The sequence below is a fragment of the Hyperoodon ampullatus genome (genome assembly GCF_949752795.1).
Source record: "Hyperoodon ampullatus genome assembly, chromosome: 3".
Classification (NCBI taxonomy): domain Eukaryota; kingdom Metazoa; phylum Chordata; class Mammalia; order Artiodactyla; family Ziphiidae; genus Hyperoodon; species Hyperoodon ampullatus.
Genome location: NC_136916.1, coordinates 92,768,378 through 92,787,583, shown reverse-complemented (window position 1 = coordinate 92,787,583; position 19,206 = coordinate 92,768,378). Strand labels below are relative to the sequence as shown.

The window sequence follows — 19,206 nt, the reverse complement described above, 5'->3', positions numbered from 1 at the left end:
CTATCGTTTATTCAAATATATATAAATGTATACAGATCCCATTGCTTAATGAAGAGAAAAACATTTTTCAAGTACTCATGGAATAATTACAGAGTTGCCTAGATACTAGATCATAGGGAGTCTTAATAAATGTCACACAATTTATATCATGAATATTATTTTAAAACTCGTGTATTATAAACTATAAAGAGTCAATCCTCAACTCTATTTTGGGGGGATTTGTAGTGGGCATTTCAAATTTTACAGAACTGAATGATACAATAATATAAGTACCACCCATATCAAAATGTGAGGGATACATCTGAAATAGTATTTACAGCTAAATTTATGGCCTCAAAAGCATTAAGGAAAAAAAACTAAAAATTAAATGAGTTGAATTCAACCCCAAAACAGTAGTAGGAATAGTAGTAGTGGTGGTAGTAAGTGTACTTTTACTGTTATAATGATGGTGGTACTAAGTTCCCTGACCAAGGATCGAACCCTTGCCCCCTGCAGTGGAAGTGCAGAGTCCTAACCACTGGACCACCAAGGAAGTCCCACAAAGAAGTTTCATAACACTTTCAAGACTACTTAGCTAGTAAGTAGCTAAGTTGGGGTTAGAAACTAAGCAAATCTAGCTCAGAGAAAGAGGGAGCAAAAAAATCACAAAGGAAACCTAAAGAATGTAGAAGGGAGGAAAAAATAAAAGACAAGAGCAGTTATAAATGAAATGGAAAATGAAAAATAATTAGGAGCAAAAAAGAAAACCACAAAAAACTTAAGATAAACATACCCCTAGTAATATTAATGAAGAAAAATAGAAGAGATAAAATAAATAATATTCTATAAACTTGGACAATAAATTTGAAAACTTAGATCAAATGAATAGTTTTCTGGAAAATTAATTACAAAAATTAGCTCAAGAAGGTTTGAAAATTTTAGTAAACCAATAACTATTAAATAAGTTGAATAGGTAATCAAAAGTCTCACCACATCCCAAAAGAGATGCTGCTTTAAATAATAAGAAAGTTTAGCTAGATTACTAAACTCAGGATCACTGTATAAAATTGATAATTAAATCAACAAAACCAAAAACTGGTTCTTTGAAAAGACTAGTGAAAATAAGACCCCTAGCACAGATCAAGACGAAAGAGACAGCACAAATTAACAATACCAGGAATGAAAAAGAGAGCATCAATATAGAGCCTACAAATAACAATATTAGAAGATATTTAGTGAGGTATTATGAATTAGTGTTTGAAACACTAATTGAAAATGAAACATTTGAAAATTTAGAAGAAATGGACAATATCCTAGAAGAACACCTGTATACAAAACTAGCTCAAGAAGGTAAGGAAAATCTGAATAGCCCCATGTCTATTTAAAATATTGATGGGCTTCCCTGGTGGTGCAGTGATTGAGAGTCTGCCTGCCAATGCAGGGGACACGGGTTCGTGCCCTGGTCAAGGAAGATCCCACATGCTGCGGAGTGGCTACGCCCGTGAGCCATGGCCGCTGAGCCTGCGCGTCCAGAGCCTGTGCTCCGCAATGGGAGAGGCCACAACAGTGAGAGGCCCACATACCGCAAAAAAATATATATATATTGAATCTGTAATTTAAAACTTTCCCTTAATGAAATTTTCATGCCCATATGGTTTCACTGGTGAATTCTTCCAAACATTTAAGGAAGAAATGCAGCCAATCTAGCAAGAACTCTTTCAGAGAACTGAAAAGGTGGACACACTTCCCAACTTATTTTATGAAGCTAGCCATAAGTTGGATAGCAAAACTAAGGATGCTATGAAAAAAGAAAATTATACGACAGTCCCTCTTATTGACATAGATATAAAGAATCTTTTAAAAGTGTTAGTAAATCAAGTCCAAAGGTAGATAAAAATTATATACATAATGCCCATGTTGGATTTATTCTCAAAATGCAAGGTTATTTAATATTTGAAAAGCAGTCTATGTTATTTACCACATTCACCAAATATGAGAAAAATCAAATAATCATCTCAATACGTGCAAAGAAAGCATTTGAGGAAATTCAACCTATATTCCTTAAAAACAACAAACTCTAAGCAAACTAGGATTAGAAGGTAATTTTCTTAATCTGATAAAGAGTATCTGCCAAGATCCTATCACAAGCATCATACTTAATGGTGAACTATCAAAAACTTTCCCCTAAGGGGCTTCCCTGGTGGCGCAGTGGTTGAGAATCTGCCTGCCAATGCAGGCGACACGGGTTCAAGCCCTGGTCTGGGAAGATCCCACCTGCCACGGAGCAACTAGGCCCATGAGCCACAACTACTGAGCCTGCGTGTCTGGAACCTGTGCTCCGCAACAAGAGAGGCCGCGATAGTGAAAGGCCCGCGCACCGCGATGAAGAGTGGCCCCCGCTTGCTGCAACTAGAGAAAGCCCTCACACAGAAACGAAGACCCAACACAGCCATAAATAAATAAATAAATAAATAAAGTAAGTAAGAGTCAGATCACTGGAAGACAACTGATACTTTAAAAAAAAAGAAAAAACTTTCCCCTGAAATCCAGAAGATGACTAGGATAACCATTATCATCACTTTCATTCAGCTTTTCACTGTAGGTCCTAGTCAATGACATAAAGTACAAGAAAAGAAAATAAACAGTGTAGAGATTAGAAAGGAATAAATAAAGCTGACAAAACTGATATTAAGATGATTTTTATGTAGAAAATTCAAAACCAATTTACAAACTATTAAATATATTTAGCAAAGTTATTAGATATAGGATTAATATAAAAATTGCATTTCTATATGTCAGCAGTAAACATATAAAATGAAATTTTTAAACTTTTTTTTAGCTTTTTGCAGGTAACTTTTTTTACTTGATGTATAGTTGATTTACAATGTTGTGTTACTTTCAGGTATACAGCAAAGTGATTCAGCTATACTTATATATGTCTTGCTAAGAATAGCCAAGACAATCTATAAGGAGAAAAAAACTTATTGATGTCCACTACCAGATATCAAGACTTACTATAGAAACTGTTATTGATAAAGTAATTCAGACAGTGTGGTATTTGCACAGGAACGGACAAATGGACCAATGGAACAGAACAGAGAATACGGGAACTGACTACATATATATGGTCACTTGATTTATGACAGAGTTGATACTGCAATGCAATGGGGGGAAGGATAGCCTTTTCAATAAATAGTACTGGGTCAGTTGGATAGCCAAATGGAAAAATAATAACCTTGGCTCCCCTATCTCACACAATACACAGAATTAAATTCAAGATAGATTGCAGATTTAAAATTTTAAGCTAATGAAACTTCTGGAGGAAAACAGGAGAATATATTCATGATGTGGAGTAGGCAAAGATTTCTAAAACCAGATAAGCCCCCCAAAAAGCTAACCATAAATGAAAAAGATGATAAATTGGGCTTTATTAAAATTAAGAACTTTTGTTAATCAAAAGATCAATCATAAGAGTGAGAAGATGTACATACCATGCAATTTAGCACCTAATGTTACCTACAAGCGTTCTTATATATAAGGAGGCATGTACAAGAATATTTATTGTTTATTACATTGAAAATTGAAAACAAATAATCATCAGTATGATAATATCAAGGTGTATGTACCAGACATACAGTGGGATCACATTGGAGTTAAAATAAATGAATAAAGCTACATTTATCAATGTGGGTAAATCTCAAAAGCATAATGTGGAGGGAATAAAGCAAGTTGCAGAACAGATATATTAAGATGCTGTGCTGGGAGTCCCCCAAGACCACCCTGAGGCTTGATGATTCAATAGAAGAGTTCACAGGACCCAGAGGAGTTATAATACTCACAGTTATAGTTTAGTACAGCAGAAGGACAGAGATTAAACTTGTTAAATGGAAAGGCTCATGGAGCAAGGTCCAGGAAAAAGCAGATGTAAGCTTCCAGGTGTCTCCTTCCAGTCTCCAGCAAAGAAGTGTGACAAAACACATGTGAAGTGTTGCCAACCAGGGAAGCTCATGTGATCCTTGGTGTCCAGGGTTTTTATTGGGGGTCATTCATGTAGTATCCTCATGTAGTCATGTAGTGCCCACGTGAGGTTAGCTATTCAGACTCTAGACCTGCCTGCCTCCACCTAGCAAAAACAAATATTCACCATGAATCACTTCATTAGGATAAATTTTGTCCAGTCAAACTGGTAAGCATGGCTCAAGGGCTCAGAAGTTATATCCCACAATCAAGCCAAGGACCAGTCCTGAAGACAAGCCTTTCTTTGTAATGTACAATGACCTTGTGAAGTAGATATAAGAAGCCTTTTAAAATCTCTGACTTTAAAGGTCTTCCATAATTATTCTCAATTCAAACTTCATCTTTCAAACTTCATCTTTCTGCTTTCTAATATAAATCCAGTCAAATTAATCTCTTTACTGTCTCCTGAATACTCCATCTTCATTCTTATTTGAATGCTCCTTTCCTTCTCTCTGTCATGGTCCAATATATTTGCCTCTCTTTTGTGAGGCAAACATGATAACCACTACACTATAGAAACCTGATTGCCTCTTTTTTGAAACCTTCCTTTCTAGCTCTAACCCACACTGATTTCTCCCTTGTATAATTTTTTGCAAATATGATGCCTAATAATTATATAATTTAGCAGTCTGTTATATTGATCAGCATCATGCATTTTATTTATATAGTCATATTCATTCACTGTCTACTATGAAGTTTGATATCCCCAACTTGACTGGCAATTTTATGTAGTTGGCTCTGTTTTATTGTCTCTTGTTATCTATTGTACTGTATGAATTATTATTGTGGTCATCCATTCTTGTTAGTGATTTTCTTATTATCTCTGTAGGTCACTGTAATTGTAGTATGGAAATTTTATGACTGAATTCAGGCTAGTCAGAACACCAAACACCTTTAAAAAAAAAAGAGAAGAAACTTTGTAAATTGTTCTGTTGGAATATTATAATAGGTACAAGTCGACCATTTCTTTGATTAATATACCATGTCTTATAATATTAGTTATATTAACTATATTTTGCAATAACTTTTTAGACTAATTTTTTGGTCTTCTATATTTCATAATTCTCATAAAAAATGAAAATATTTTCTTGGAGGAAATAGTGTACCTTGAGAAACTCACTAATAACTACCGTATCAAAATGTTTATATATTTAAAACAGCAATTTCACATTGCATAAAGATGATTTAACTGCTCCAGGTATTTTGTCCATAATATTGCATATTAAAAAAAGAAAATATAGGGCCTCCCTGGTGGCGCAGTGGTTGAGAGTCCGCCTGCCGATGCAGGGGATACGGGTTCGTGCCCCGGTCTGGGAGGATCCCATATGCCGCGGAGCGGCTGGGCCCGTGGGCCATGGCTGCTGAGCCTGCGCATCCGGAGCCTGTGCTCCGCAACGGGAGAGGCCACAACAGTGAGAGGCCCGCATACCACAAAAAAAAAAAAAAAAAAAAAAAAAAGAAAATATAGATTTCTATAAATCTCCCTTTTTTCTCTCTTACATTGGCATCATTTATTTTATCATTAGAGAAACATAATAATAAAAGACACCAAAATGTTTTGTTTTGTATTACTATCATTAGGAGACAGAGTCTTTCTCACAAATAGCTTACCCATTCTTCTATTCTTACTCTTATTCCTTCTTAACTCTTGTATATCCATTTCTTTTCTCTTACTCTGTTTTATCAACTTTTCCATTTATTTATTGTACATACCCAACTCTATTCTAGAATAGATTTAAGATGACTTTATGCTCTTTTTTATTATCCCCATTTACTTCAGTCTCCTGTTGTAAATTGCCCCCCCGCCAAAAAAAAGCCTATGTGAGTATGATTTGTTCTTTAACTATTTTCCTGATTGACTATTTTTTTTATTGTGGTATAGCTGATTTACAATATTACATTATATTCAAGTGTACAACATGGTGATTCAAAATTTTTATAGATTATGCTCCATTTAACGTTATTATAAAATGTTGGCTCTATTCCCGGTGTTGGACAATATATCCTTATAGCTTATTTATTCTATATATAGTACTTTGTACTTCTTAATCCCCTACCCCTATCTTGCACCGCCCTGCTTTTCTCTCCCCACTGGTAACCACTAGTTTGTTTTTTTTGGCTGTGTTGGGTCTTCGTTGTTGCTAGTTTGTTCTTTGTATCTGCAAGTCTGTTTCTGTTATATTCATTAGTTTGTTTTATTTTTTAGATTCCACGTATAAGTGATAACATACAGTATGTATCTTTCTCTGTCTGACTTATTTCACTAAGTATAATACCCTCCCTGTCCATCCATGTTGTTGCAAATGGCAAAATTTTCATTCTTTTTTATGGTTAAGTAGTATTCCATTGTATATATATACCACATCTTTATCCATTCATCTATTGATGGACACTTAGATTGCTTCCGTATCTTGGCTATTGTAAATAATACTGCTATGAACATTGCGGGGTACATGTATCTTTTTGAATTAGTGTTTGCATTTTCTTCAGATATATACCCAAGACTGAAATTGCTGGATTATATAGTAGTTTGTTTTTTTTAGGCCACACGGTGCCAAATGTGGGATCTTAGTTCCCCGACCAGGGATCAAACCTGTGCCCCCTGCATTGGGAGTGCAGAATCTTAACCACTGGACTGCCAGGGAAGTCCCTGTTTTTAGGGGTTTTTTTGTTTTGTTTTATTTTTTAAATTTATTTTAGGCTGCCTTGGGTCTTCGTTGCTGTGCGCGGGCTCTCTCTAGTTGCGGTGAGTAGGGGCTACTCTTTGTTGCAGTGAGCAGGCTTCTCATTGCAGTGGCTTCTCTTGTTTCAGTGCATGGGCTCTAGGTGCACAGGCTTCAGTAGTTGTGGCATGCGGGCTCAGTAGTTGTGGATTGTGGGATCTAGAGAGCAGGCTCAGTAGTTGTGGCGCACAGGCTTAGTTGCTCCACAGCATGTGGGATCTTCCAGGACCAGGGCTTGAACCGTGTCCCCTGCATTGGCAGGCAGATTCTTAACCACTGTGCCACCAGGGAAGCCCCATTTTTAGTTTTTAGGTTTTTAAATTAATTAATTAATTTTATTTATTTTTGGCTGTGTTGGGTCTTCGTTGGCTGTGCACAGGCTTTCTCTAGTTGTGGTGAGTGGGGGCTACTCTTCATTGTGGTGCACAGGCTTCTTATTGTGGCTTCTCTTGTTGCGGAGCGTGGGCTCTAGGCGTGTGGGCTTCAGTAGTTGCAGCATGCTGGCTCAGTACTTGTGGCTCGCGGGCTCTAGAGTGCAGGCTCAGTAGTTGTGGCGCATGGGCTTAGTTGCTCCGCGGCATGTGGGATCTTCCCAGACCAGGGCTCGAACCCGTGTCCCCTGCATTGGCACGTGGATTCTTAACCACTGAGCCACCAGGGAAGCCCTATTTTTAGTTTTTTAAGGAACTTCCATGCTGTTTTCCACAGTGGCTGCACCAATTTACTTTCCCACCAACAGTGCACAACAATTCCCTTTTCTCCACACCCTTTCCAGCATTTATTATTTATAGACTTTTTGATGATAGCCATTCTGATCGGTGTGAGGTAATACCTCATTGTGGTTTTGATTTGCATTTCTCTAATAATTAGCGTTGTTGAGCATCTTTTCATGTGCCTGTTGGCCATCTGTATGTCTTCTTTGGAAAAATGTTTATTCAGCCCATTTTTTAATCAGGTTGTTTGTGTTTTTGATATTGAGTTGTATAAGCTGTTTATGTATTTTGATATTTCCTGAATGACTCTTTACACAGCAGTTAGAAATATATTGGCCTGATGATGTGGTGAGCCATCTGTAGAATTGACCAATACCTCCATAATTCTTTCTCTTTGTACTTAACTTTTCTTTTGAAGCAGAGGAAGTTTGTCTCATTGCAATGTGAATTTTAAAAATATAATTTGAAAAATTTTAAACCTATCATAGAAAGTGTTTATAATTTCTAAAAAAGTCTTAATTCTTACATCATCAGTAAGTTAATGTTATTCATATTTTAGGGATTTACTAAAATTTACTTTTTTGCCACTTCAGTGTCAAAGTAGAGTTTAACTTGTGCTGTGAGTCACACCTTAGTTTGCCTAGCATTTTTATTTTCAATGTCCATTTGTTGAATACTGTTGAATAGCTTTCTACAGTAGGTATTATGTCTGTTGCTCTTCTTGATTTCTAATTGCTATGAATGTGTATAATATAACAGCCTCATGTCGGTCAACTTTCTTAAGCTTCCTCTGTCATTGACTTTTAGAAATATGGTTCAGGAAATGAGAAAGAATAAATCAGAATTACTTCGGGATGTTTTTCAAAACACATACCACTAGGAATTCTGATAGTTTACTCTCTTTGCTATCCCTCCTTGGAAATCCATGACTATAGTGAATCACTGTTAGTGAAGAAACTTAAAATAGCCCTCCAGTGTGTTAGTTTGTCTTATTTTCCAAGAAGAAACTAGCCTACACGGCACTCATTTATTCTGATAAGAAAAGTTATCAGAATTATTCGTGGAAAGTTATATTTCACAAAGCAGTAAACAACTACAGATTTCAAGTATCTAGTAATAAAATTATTTATTCTTCTCCTAAAGTGTTAAATTAGACAAATACTTCTATCAGAAGTATTTGTATACTTCTATCAGAGAAGTTGTTGGTTATTAGGAAAACAGTTCTGAAAATTGTGCCCTTTTCTTTCTTTCTTTTTTGCGGTACGTGGGCCTCTCACTGTTGTGGCCTCTCCCGTTGCGGAGCACAGGCTCCGGACGCGCAGGCTCAGCGGCCATGGCTCACGGGCCTCGCCGCTCCGCGGCATGTGGGATCTTCCCGGACCGGGGCACGAACCCGTGTCCTCTGCATCGGCAGACGGACTCTCAACCACTGTGCCACCAGAGAAGCCCGTGCCCTTTTCTTTAAGAAAACATTCAAACCTTAAGCAGCAAGTACTGGAATTAACACAAAAGAGAAATTCTTAAATAAAATTATTTTCAATCTTCATTCTTATTTCCTTTTATCTTGGATAACCTTCAGAAAGTGTATCTTTTTTTTATAACCAGTATCCTGAAAATTGCCAGGTTTCACTTGTCTACTTTCTGGTCTACCTCCAGTATAGGTCCCTTCTTTTCTTCTCTCTTCACTCTTGAATTAATCCTCTACCTACTTCACAGGCCGATTCTTTGATGAGAATGAATCCCCTGTTGATCCGCAGCATGGCTCTAAACTGGCGGATTATAATGGGGATGATGGTAACGTAGGTGAGTATGAGGCAGACAAGCAAGCTGAGCTGGCTTACAATGAGGAAGAAGATGGTGATGGTGGAGAGGAAGACGTCCAAGGTGAGCATGGGCCTGGCCTCCATGCTGTGACCGTGAAACCCACCTCTAAGTTTTTTGGTTGAATTTGTGTAGAATTTTCCCCACTAATAGCAGTACAGTCTTAATACAGAGAGGTTCTGTGCAGTTTTTCAATTTTATTTTGAAAACAATTTTATGATAGTGGTATTTGTAGACCTTTAAATAAATCATTTTAATTTTTTTCATTTTTAGTTATTACGTGATATGTATTAGTGTTTATAGTTACAATCTGAAACTCAGACTGTTCAGAAATTTTAGAATTAAATTGTTTAAAATGGCTCTAGACTTTACCTAAGGCAAATACTCCCAGAAAAAAATATTTTCCAATTTCTCATCTGAAAGCATTTCATCATTCTAAGTACAGATATTAACCAGACAGCCACAAAGGGAATGGTCTCATCCACACTGAAAACAAGATTATTTCACTAATGATTCAGCATAGGAAGGCTGTTTTTGAAATTTGTTCTGAGAGGCTTAAAATTTATACTAAACAATCAGTTTGTGAAGATTTGTCTGTTTTGTGTTTAATACACAGATTCAACATATTTTCCTTGTTAACTGTGTTCCTTCTGAACTTTTAACTTAGTGAAAGTTCAGAATCTCCTTGTTTGCATGCACCCCTACCCACGCATGCATATCAGAGTATGTTACTTTATTGCAAGTTCTTAGGCCTGTTTTCTGCCTGCTTATATCATTTAGTAGCATTTATGGAGCTTTTTCTCTTTTCTATAAAAATTGATTATGAACTTAATGTGTGAAGTATTCAATTTTATAATATGTTGCATGAAATATTTTTCAATGTAACCTGTCTTGATTTCTTCCTTAACTCTTTTTAAAGTAATTAAATTTTATTTAGGTTCCTGACAAGAATTGTTTCTATAAAACTCAGAAGAAAATATAGTTCTCCTAGAATACTACATAGTTAATAGGAAAAGGAAAACTAGAGACTCTGACTTCCACCCAGGCATTATTTTGTTAGTACATTCTAGTTTGGGAAGAATGGTTATTGGATTAGAAAGAGATTAATAAATGCTAGGAGTTATATACGGATGTTAATGAGAAATTTCAAACACTTTTTGGTATCAATGAAAATATTGTGCTCATCCATTTTTCTACGATCTCATCCATTTTTCATAAATCTTACCATTTCTTTCTCATTGCTTTTGTAATTTGTTTGGATTATATTTATTTGCAATTATTTATAACTTAGTTTTAAGGCTTTTTCATGCATGCATATCGTATCACCAATTAGATTGTAAGCTCTTGGAGGGCAGGAATTTTCATTTACTTTGCCTTCTATTTTGTTTGTATCCTTTTCTGCCTTCATATTCATCCCCCACCCCCGCAGTAGTCCTTAGCGTACCTAGGACCCTCAATAAATACTGTTAACTGATCATTTTATGCCTTTCTCATTGAGTTTTTATTCTTACAACTGTGACTAGGTTAATAACCCATTAACTTCTGGTCTTATAATCTTGCTTGGTTTACACTTTAAACATTCTCTGTTTTTCTTTCATAGAAGCTTCTATCATCTCATTGTATAATTTTGAGGTTTTTATTAGAACAATTAATTTCAGTGATATTGAAAATTATTTCTTATATTTTGACTATCTTAATGTTGATGACTTTTATCACAAAATTCTCGTTTGATGTTTTTATGATTTTTATCCATAATAGATACATTTATCTTCAGTGCCTTCTCTCTCTCTTTCCTATGCTCTTCTCCCTCTCCCACCCCTGGTTCTCATTGCCACTTTCTACTTTAGGTCCCCAGTACCCTCATGCAACCCCTCCTTTTCCTTTCACAAGAGAATAAATCCATTGATTCTAAGGAATATAAGGAAATGACCTAAGATGATATTCTCAATGAAGTAGGGAGGGGATGGTTAAATTTGGGTGTTTCCTCATTTGCAAGTGAATCTTACTTGAGCTGGAGGTTGCCATTTAACATTCTTTTATCCCATTTTGAGGTTCACTAGATAATAGCAGCAGAAGGATAGTGCAGCTACCAAGGGACTCCTTTATCATAGGGAAGAGAAAGATGTAAGAACATCTGCTCCAGCAAATACAGAGAGAGAAGTTTGGGTGAACTGACTAAAAAGGAATACTGGAGACTTGGATATTTAATACCAAATAATTTTAAACATGTTTTCAGATATTCTTTAGGTATAGTATTAACTGTCTAAAAAGTGGAGAGGGAGAATTGTGGTTCTTCCCTAGTTTATCAACAATATGTATTCCAAATGTTTATTATTAAGTTAGAGTATTTAAAAGCATTTCTTCATAGCTTCAGTGTAAAAATAATGGTTGGGTTCCTAGGTCAGTTTGCACTTGCAGCGAAAGCAGGCAGTAGAGTGGAAAAAACCATTAGCCTTAGAATTAGGAGACCAGCTGTGTATTGCTTTTCTAGTCACTTATACTCTCTGGGCCACCATTTCTTCATCTGTAATGTAAGGGTGTTGAATACATAGATGATCCTTCTTAGTTCTAAAATTTTGTGGTCACATTCATAGTGGATTCACTGTAACACAAGTATTAGGGACAAATGTGTTTCATATTTCAGCATGTCTAAAATAATATCTTCCCCCAAACCCTAGAAAGAAAAGTGGAAATTTATGCTCCCATTGAAACTCTGCAGCCAGAGATTTCAAAAATTGAAGCATGCACTTCAGAAGCACTTTAATGTTTCTACCAGTAGGGGCTCTGCTCTGCTCTCCCTGGTATTAGAAGCAGTTGTGTTTTTTTGTTTTGTTTTGTTTTTTCTCAAGCTGTTGGGTCCCTAGTATTAGACGTTCCAGCAGCAGGACTGAGGTTCTAGCTTCAGCTAAAGACACTGACTTTGGTCTCAGAAATTCTGGATTATGAAATGGAGGCTTTGACAGCATCTGTGCCAATAGGGAGCTAAAGAATTCCAGCTTCATCTCTGATGCCTGTTTGTGCATATTGATCATTTGGGTCAGTACTGCCTGCAGAGTGTTTTCTGTAGAATTAAGTGAAGCCTGTTTTTCCTGTGTTTACAGTACTGGTTTATTTTGATTTTTAATTCCTGGTTTCCTGAAGCATCCTAAAAGAAACATTATTTTATTTACATTGGTGTAAACATTTTTTCCCTGACTTCTGTTAGTGATCCAATGAAAACGTTAACTAAAAGATTAACTCTGGAAACACTACACATCTGATAGATATATCTTTTAATTCATTCTTTATTATAAAAAGGATATGGATGTTTACAAATTCCCTTTACTCTTATCTTTAATTCCATAGAAGTTCCAAGTTTGTTTAATAGAATATGAAATGCACATTACTAAGTATACCTATGGAACGAAGTTTAGCATAGTACCTAAGTGCCTGGATTCTGGAGCCAGACTGCCTAGATTTTAATCCTAGCTCCACCACTTACTAGCTCTGTGACCTTGTGAATTACCTATACCTCTATGCCTTGAAATCCTCATCTGTAAAATAGGGATAAATATAGTTACCTAACTCAACAATTGTTATGTGGATTATATGATTTAAATATTTATTCAGCACTTAGAACAGGATCTTTCACACTGTAATCACTGTGTAAGTGTTGAATAAAATAATTTTTTAAAAAGTAAAAGCAAGTATAGAGTTTTTTCCCTGGCTTGCCTGCTTTAGAGGACAATTGCACTTTGGCCTGTGGATTAATTTGTACATTTTAATGGAGGCTCACTGCCTTATTTCCCCAAGGCATTCTTGCTTGGTAGAGCTTGCTTTATGGAGGTGGTCCTTTCTTGACTTAAGAGGGAATTTAGAAATTATTTGATAAATTATAAATATCTTTATATTTAATAGTCACTTTATGTTGATGAGTTATTTACAGATTTTGCTTCTTTGTAAAATGAAATAAAATATTAGTCCATATAATTGTATTTAGTGGCTGTTATTGTATATCAGATTTGGTTAGGTAGTTTTGTCACAGATAAATGCAAAGAGGTTGTTGGTAGAAACTTGAATTCTGGTTAGAATAGCTACACTGAAAGTGGACTCTAGTTAATGTAAATGATAGCTCAATGTAAGAAAAAGGCAATCAGAAGTCCTATGAAATTATGAAAAAGCAATGTGAAGGCACCATATTAAAACTTTGCTAAAGAGTATAAATTAATAAAACCAACAAACTCCTCCTTATATTTATAGAGGACTTTGGAAGTAAAGACTGCCTTCCTATGCATTAATTTACTTTGAAGTTGGAAAAATAGTTGTTACCCTAGTCTACCAAGAAGGTAATTAGAAGTCTAAAGAGATTTAGGAACTAGATCATGTTTGTTAAGTGCCTGAGCCAGGACTAGGGTTCTGTTTTTCTGTTCCTAGACCTTTGCTGTTATCTTGTTTTCTCTTTACAATTATTTATTTAAAAATCTCAAAAAGTAACATCATTTTTTCCTTTGAATAACTTTCCTGTAAATTTCTAGAAATTCTCCTTTATATAGTAGCTTTTCCCACTGCTCCATGGTGATTGTCTTCATTTAATTACTAAAGCCCTAAAAGATGTGTTTATAGCCATACGGTGAGGTCCCATAACATGGGTCCTAAGGAGAGCTTTCTGGAGAGGTGCCAGTGATTATTTTCCTTCTTAAAACCAAGATAATTTTTTAAAGTACGAAGAGTTCTCTGATAAGAGAATGATTAGTATATTTTCGAAATACAAATGTGATTATGGATGTAATTTCAGCCTTTGCACCTGACAGATTTGGGGTTATCATTGCTATTGAATTACAGTGTTAAAAATATGAGATCAATTTGCTAGAATATGAAGAATGATTGCCTGTAATTCTAAAAGAGAATTTCTATAAATTTAACAGGAAAGTTATTGAAAGGTGAGAGAAAGTTGGTTTGTTTGGCATTTCTAATAACTAAATGTAAAGAAGAAATAAGAACACGTCATTATGGAAAGTTAATACATAGTACATACACTACATGGTACATACAAATACACGTACAGAGTACATACACCACATGGCATCTTTCTTGAACAAAATGTTACCCTAGAATATACTAGAGAAGCTGAGAGTGGAAAACCTATCAAACCTAAAAGAATAGATTGGAGATAGCTATAGTATACATATGAATTTGGAATCCAACCCCTCTTTAAAATATATACCCAGACAGTTATGATAGTAGTACTTCAATCTATCAAAAGCTAACCTATTGGGTAATTGTAACTGTGGACCAGAAAGTAACAAAAGTTATTTTTAAGGCTGTGGAGGAGCCAAAAGATGTCATTAAAAGCCATGTACTAAAAAGGGAACCTCTTAAGCTCTAATTAAAATACTAATTTTAATACTCTGAGCAGTCTTATTTCAAAACTGGAAGATAGAAATAACTATAAAATTAGAAAGGAAGAGAAGAATTGTTGTTAGTAGTTAAGCTGAGAGTAGTGAAGTGACAAGTGATAGCCAAGAAGGACCCAGAAAAACCTGTCAATAGCCAAATAAGTCGAACTCTGAAGCACTATATGGAGTCATTTAGTATAACTACTCAAAGTGACTCTGAGGATGTTAGTGTCTAATAATATTGTGTGATAGTTTTTTTCTTTTCGGTAAAGAAAAGGTTGTTTTTTAACATACTCCATTTAGGAAGTTGCTGGTAAGCTATTTGCAGAATAGCAAAGAAATTCACTAAAACGCTAAATTTGGGGATCATGAGTAACTTTTATTTTTCTTTTATTTTCTAATTTTTACTTGATGACTATGGATTAATTTTACTATTAGAAAAAATGTTTGGTTTTTAAAGGCATGAAAATGTATAAAGAATGATTTCTACCAAAGCTTTAATTTAAAGGACTAACTTTCATCTATATAGAAATAATATATTTACGTAAAAGGATCAATTCCTCAGTGCTTGTGGAACCCTAAAGCTTTGCTAACTATCTAGCTCTACTTGTTTCTTTCATCCTCTTTCTTTTCTTTTCCCTTCTTCCTTTCTTCTTTCCTTTCTCTCTCTCCCCCCACCTTTTCCTCTTTTCTTCCTTCCCTTCTTTCTTTTTTCTCTATCATCAAAAGATTTGTTAAAATTAAGTGATTTTCCAAAACAGTTACAGACTTTTCACTCATTTGCCAAGCAACTAAGAAACAGAACAGCATTTACAGAAGGTGTAAGATAACGAGTAGAAAACTACATTAAGGCTGAAGGAAGCAAAAAAAGAGAGAGAGAGATTATTTGATTGGATTTCTGTAAGTGATTTTAAAAATAATATTCTTGATACCTGATTATTTTCCTTACAGATGATGAAGAACAAGAACTTCAAATGGATCCTGCAGACTATGGCAAGCAACGTTTCAATGATGCCCTTTAAGCCGTAAAGGAAAACTTCAGAAAACCTAAAGTGCTGTAAAATGGAATCATTTCTACTTTGTCGATTTTGACTTTTGTTGTAAAGATACATTGAGATAGATTTAAGGAAAATTTTAAATGAAAGAATGTACCCATGTACATATGTGAACTTTTCATATTGTATTATTAAAGCAGAGACTTTGGGGTTATGTTACAGTTGAGCCAAAAACAAAGTAAGCAAAACTGTAATCTTTGCATTTAAAGCAAACTAATGTATATTTTACATTTTATTGAGCCTAATTCTTTCCACAAATAGACAAACAGGAAAAATGATTGTACAGTTTATATGTTGCACATAGCATAACCACAAAGAGAACAATTATTCAACTGGAAAACTTTTTATACACTAATACATGCTTGTTAGCCCAACAGGTGTTCTGTTCTATCCACCCCTCATCTCATGCTGTTCAAGGAATCATACCTAGAATAGTTGCATGAAAGAGAGGGGAACCTGGAAGCCAAGCACTGGGCAGCAATGTGCAAAATCACTTCCCTACTCTTTTTATTTTACATGAGTAATGATGTGTTTCGGCAGATAAGCTTTCAGCTGAGGCCTGATGGAAGCTGAGATAACCTGCAAAGACATAACAATATTTATGAGTTATACCTTACTTAGTTCATGAAATTGTGAAATGCATGATTGATGATGTATTTTCAATTTTTATTTTTTCAGGTAATACCAGTACTGTTTAACCGTTACTGGCTAAAATTTTTATATTTTCAGAGTTAAAGTTGGTGAAGATATTAATGATTTAAATGCCAGATTCTGAAAGAGGCTAAATCAACCTTGAAATGAATTTGCAATCAGTATTTCAAAGCATCTCTGGTAGTTTTAGTGATCTTATTTGAAAAACTAGACTTTTTCAGAAGTATTAAATAAGCAATTTTAACAGATTTTTATTAATGCACAGATAAGTAGAAGTACAGTGAGATCTACAGCCATTTTATTAAAATAGCTTAAAAGTTTGTAATAAAGATGAAGAACCTTTGTATTTACTTAATATGTTAGTTAAGAACCCATAAACCTCATATTTGCTAGACTTACAAAATTATTTTAAATGCATTTGTCTTTTTTGACCCTCTTCAGTAGAACGTGTAAGCTAGCTAATCCTTGTTTTCTGATTGAAAGAACTTTTAAATCTTATCGCCCTCCCCCCAAATAAAAGGTTTTGATCATGAGAAATTTAAGCTTGTTAACTGTGTTTCAGAAGGGCTACTGTTAATTGCACATGAACATGAGATGCTTTTTTTCTCCCCCTGTACTCAGGTTCTAGTCAAAATTCAAACTTATAGAGATTTAAAAAAAAAAAAAAAAAGGTTGTTCAATTATTGGAGGTGCAAAAATTCTTAGACTTCAGTTTAAAATTATTTAGCAACCCAGAAAAGATGTAGTGATTTACTAAAATTGTTTTTTCTACCATATCAAAGTTAGTTATTCATGGTTTTGCTGTGAGTAGAGTCAGGCCTATAATTAATAGGTATGATAGTTCACAGAATTTTTTTAAGTGGAGTTAAAGGGAATTGATGTACACCTTTCGGAAGTTAGGGTGGGAAGATGAATCTAAAACAAATTCCTAGTAATACTTTATATTTAATACTGTAAAATCTTTACAAATGAAAACCATGAAATTTCCTGCCTTAGTTCCTTTGTCATAAAAACAATCACTTGGTTATATGGTAGCTATTACTTACACAGCAAAATTTCTTCAATTAGCAGTCTAGACATTTTATAAACTGAGAAATCTTGGATCAATTGATAATATTTTTGACTGTATTAACATTTTAGTGCTATAAAATACTATGTGAATCTCTTAAAATTCTGACATTCTACAGTCTGTATTAGACATGCTGGTTTTATAACATTTTACTTCTGCCTTAAGATTTACGTTTTTTAAATGTATTTTTGCCCTGAATTAAGTGTTAATTTGATGGAAACTCTGCTTTTAAAACCATCACTTACTGGGTTCTAATAAATTAAAAATTAAACTTGTTTTACTATTTTGCTGATTCTGATACATATACACACATCACACTCATGTGATGCAAATAGTTAGATTTTAACAATAAAATTTGAGTAAATTTAGAATTCATTTTAAGCTAAGCTAAACTAGAATGGCAGAAATTTTTACACTAGCACTGTTTACTGTAATGCTAGTTTATTCAACAAATTTTGAGTGCTTCCTGTGGGCCCAGCATTGTTCTAGGTAGTAATAATACTGTAGTAAATAAGGTAGACCAGGTTTCTGTTCTCATGGAGCTTACATTCAAGTGGCAGCAGTCAGACAATATACAGGTAAATACTTGAATCAGATAATTTTAAATAGTGATAAGAGCTATTATAAATAAAACAAAGTTCCAAGGTTTATAAAGATCCAAATAATCAGGTTTTCACATAACTGAAACATTGCAGTTGTGAGGCTAGAATATCATGAGCAAGGAGAAGAGAAATGAGGCTAAAGAGGTATGGAAGGGGTAAGATTAGGGAGAGCCTCGTAAGTTTAGGTTATTTGTTACTGACCCATAAAGAGAATATGCAAAATATAAAATATACATGGGAAGATGGTTCCAGGGAAAATGTAAATATGACTTCAAAGTCATTGCTCAAACATATACCTTTATTTAAAAAAATAAGATTGTATGACTTTTTGACTTCTCATTTGTATCATCCTGTAACAACAAAATTTGCTAGAATATGAGGGCAGAGAATGTTAAAAAATAAAAATAAAAACAAAAACATGAGGGAGGTAGTCACTTCCCATAATGGCTGACCTTGGTAACTTCCGTTCTTTCACGTCTTACCGTATGGTTTTAATAAGACAAACAGTGTGACACAAATGCATTTCCAAAGTTTAGGTTACTGAGTCTTAACATCACATGTGGGCCATCAACATTCAGTTCTAATTGGACTACATCTAGTTCCTTTTAAAAGATTCTCCTCGCTAAGGGTTCCAAATGAAAATTAAACCAACTATCCCAGAAAAAAAGGGGGAATTTAATGGTCCATGTAAGCAAACTGCATATAAGGCAGGTGTCTCCTGGACTTGAAGACGATTGAAACAAGGACTTGAATGCTGCCAACTTGTTTCACCAACTCCCATTTCTGCTTCCCTCTACTTGTTCTTCATTCTTTCAAACCAGCTCCCCTGCTCAAAGCTCTAACCAAGATTTCTAGCAGGTCATGTTTTCCTAGTTTTGCCACCTTAGAGGGGCTGCTCCTCTTTCCTTAGTTCCACTTCAGAAAATCTGAGGGAAGGGAGACTTCTGCTTCTAGCTATGATTTAGTAACTTACCTAGCCCTCCTGGGTTAGGAGCAACTGTAAAACTGGACAAGATATATTAAGCAACTGTTTTCAGGTAGCACAAAACTGAAATTTCTGAGATAAGGGAAACTTAAGTAGTTGAGCCCCACAATCACCCTGCTTCCTGTGCTGTAAAGAGGCTGGAGTGCTAAGCCAGGAAGATAGAGATCACAGTGGGGAGCAGCTGAAATATTGAAAATTACGGGATGGGGCATCAGA

The 19,206-nt window shown here is 34.9% G+C and overlaps 1 protein-coding gene across 6 annotated transcripts in view; it reads left to right on the top strand.

Annotated features, from left to right (window-relative positions):
* GOLM2 (golgi membrane protein 2) overlaps positions 1-15,692 on the top strand; it is a gene marked incomplete at both ends in the record, with an annotated part of 102,000 nt that extends 86,308 nt beyond the window's left edge. For 3 of the 6 annotated variants that reach the window (XM_079698765.1, XM_079698764.1, XM_079698763.1), the window contains 2 exons: positions 9,149-9,316; positions 15,580-15,692. In XM_079698765.1, coding sequence (XP_079554891.1) covers positions 9,149-9,316; positions 15,580-15,650 — 239 coding nt within the window. The remainder of the gene's footprint in view (positions 1-9,148; positions 9,317-15,579) is intronic. The other 3 variants (XM_079698768.1, XM_079698767.1, XM_079698766.1) reach the window with 1 other exon arrangement.
* Positions 15,693-19,206: the final 3,514 nt, after the last annotated feature.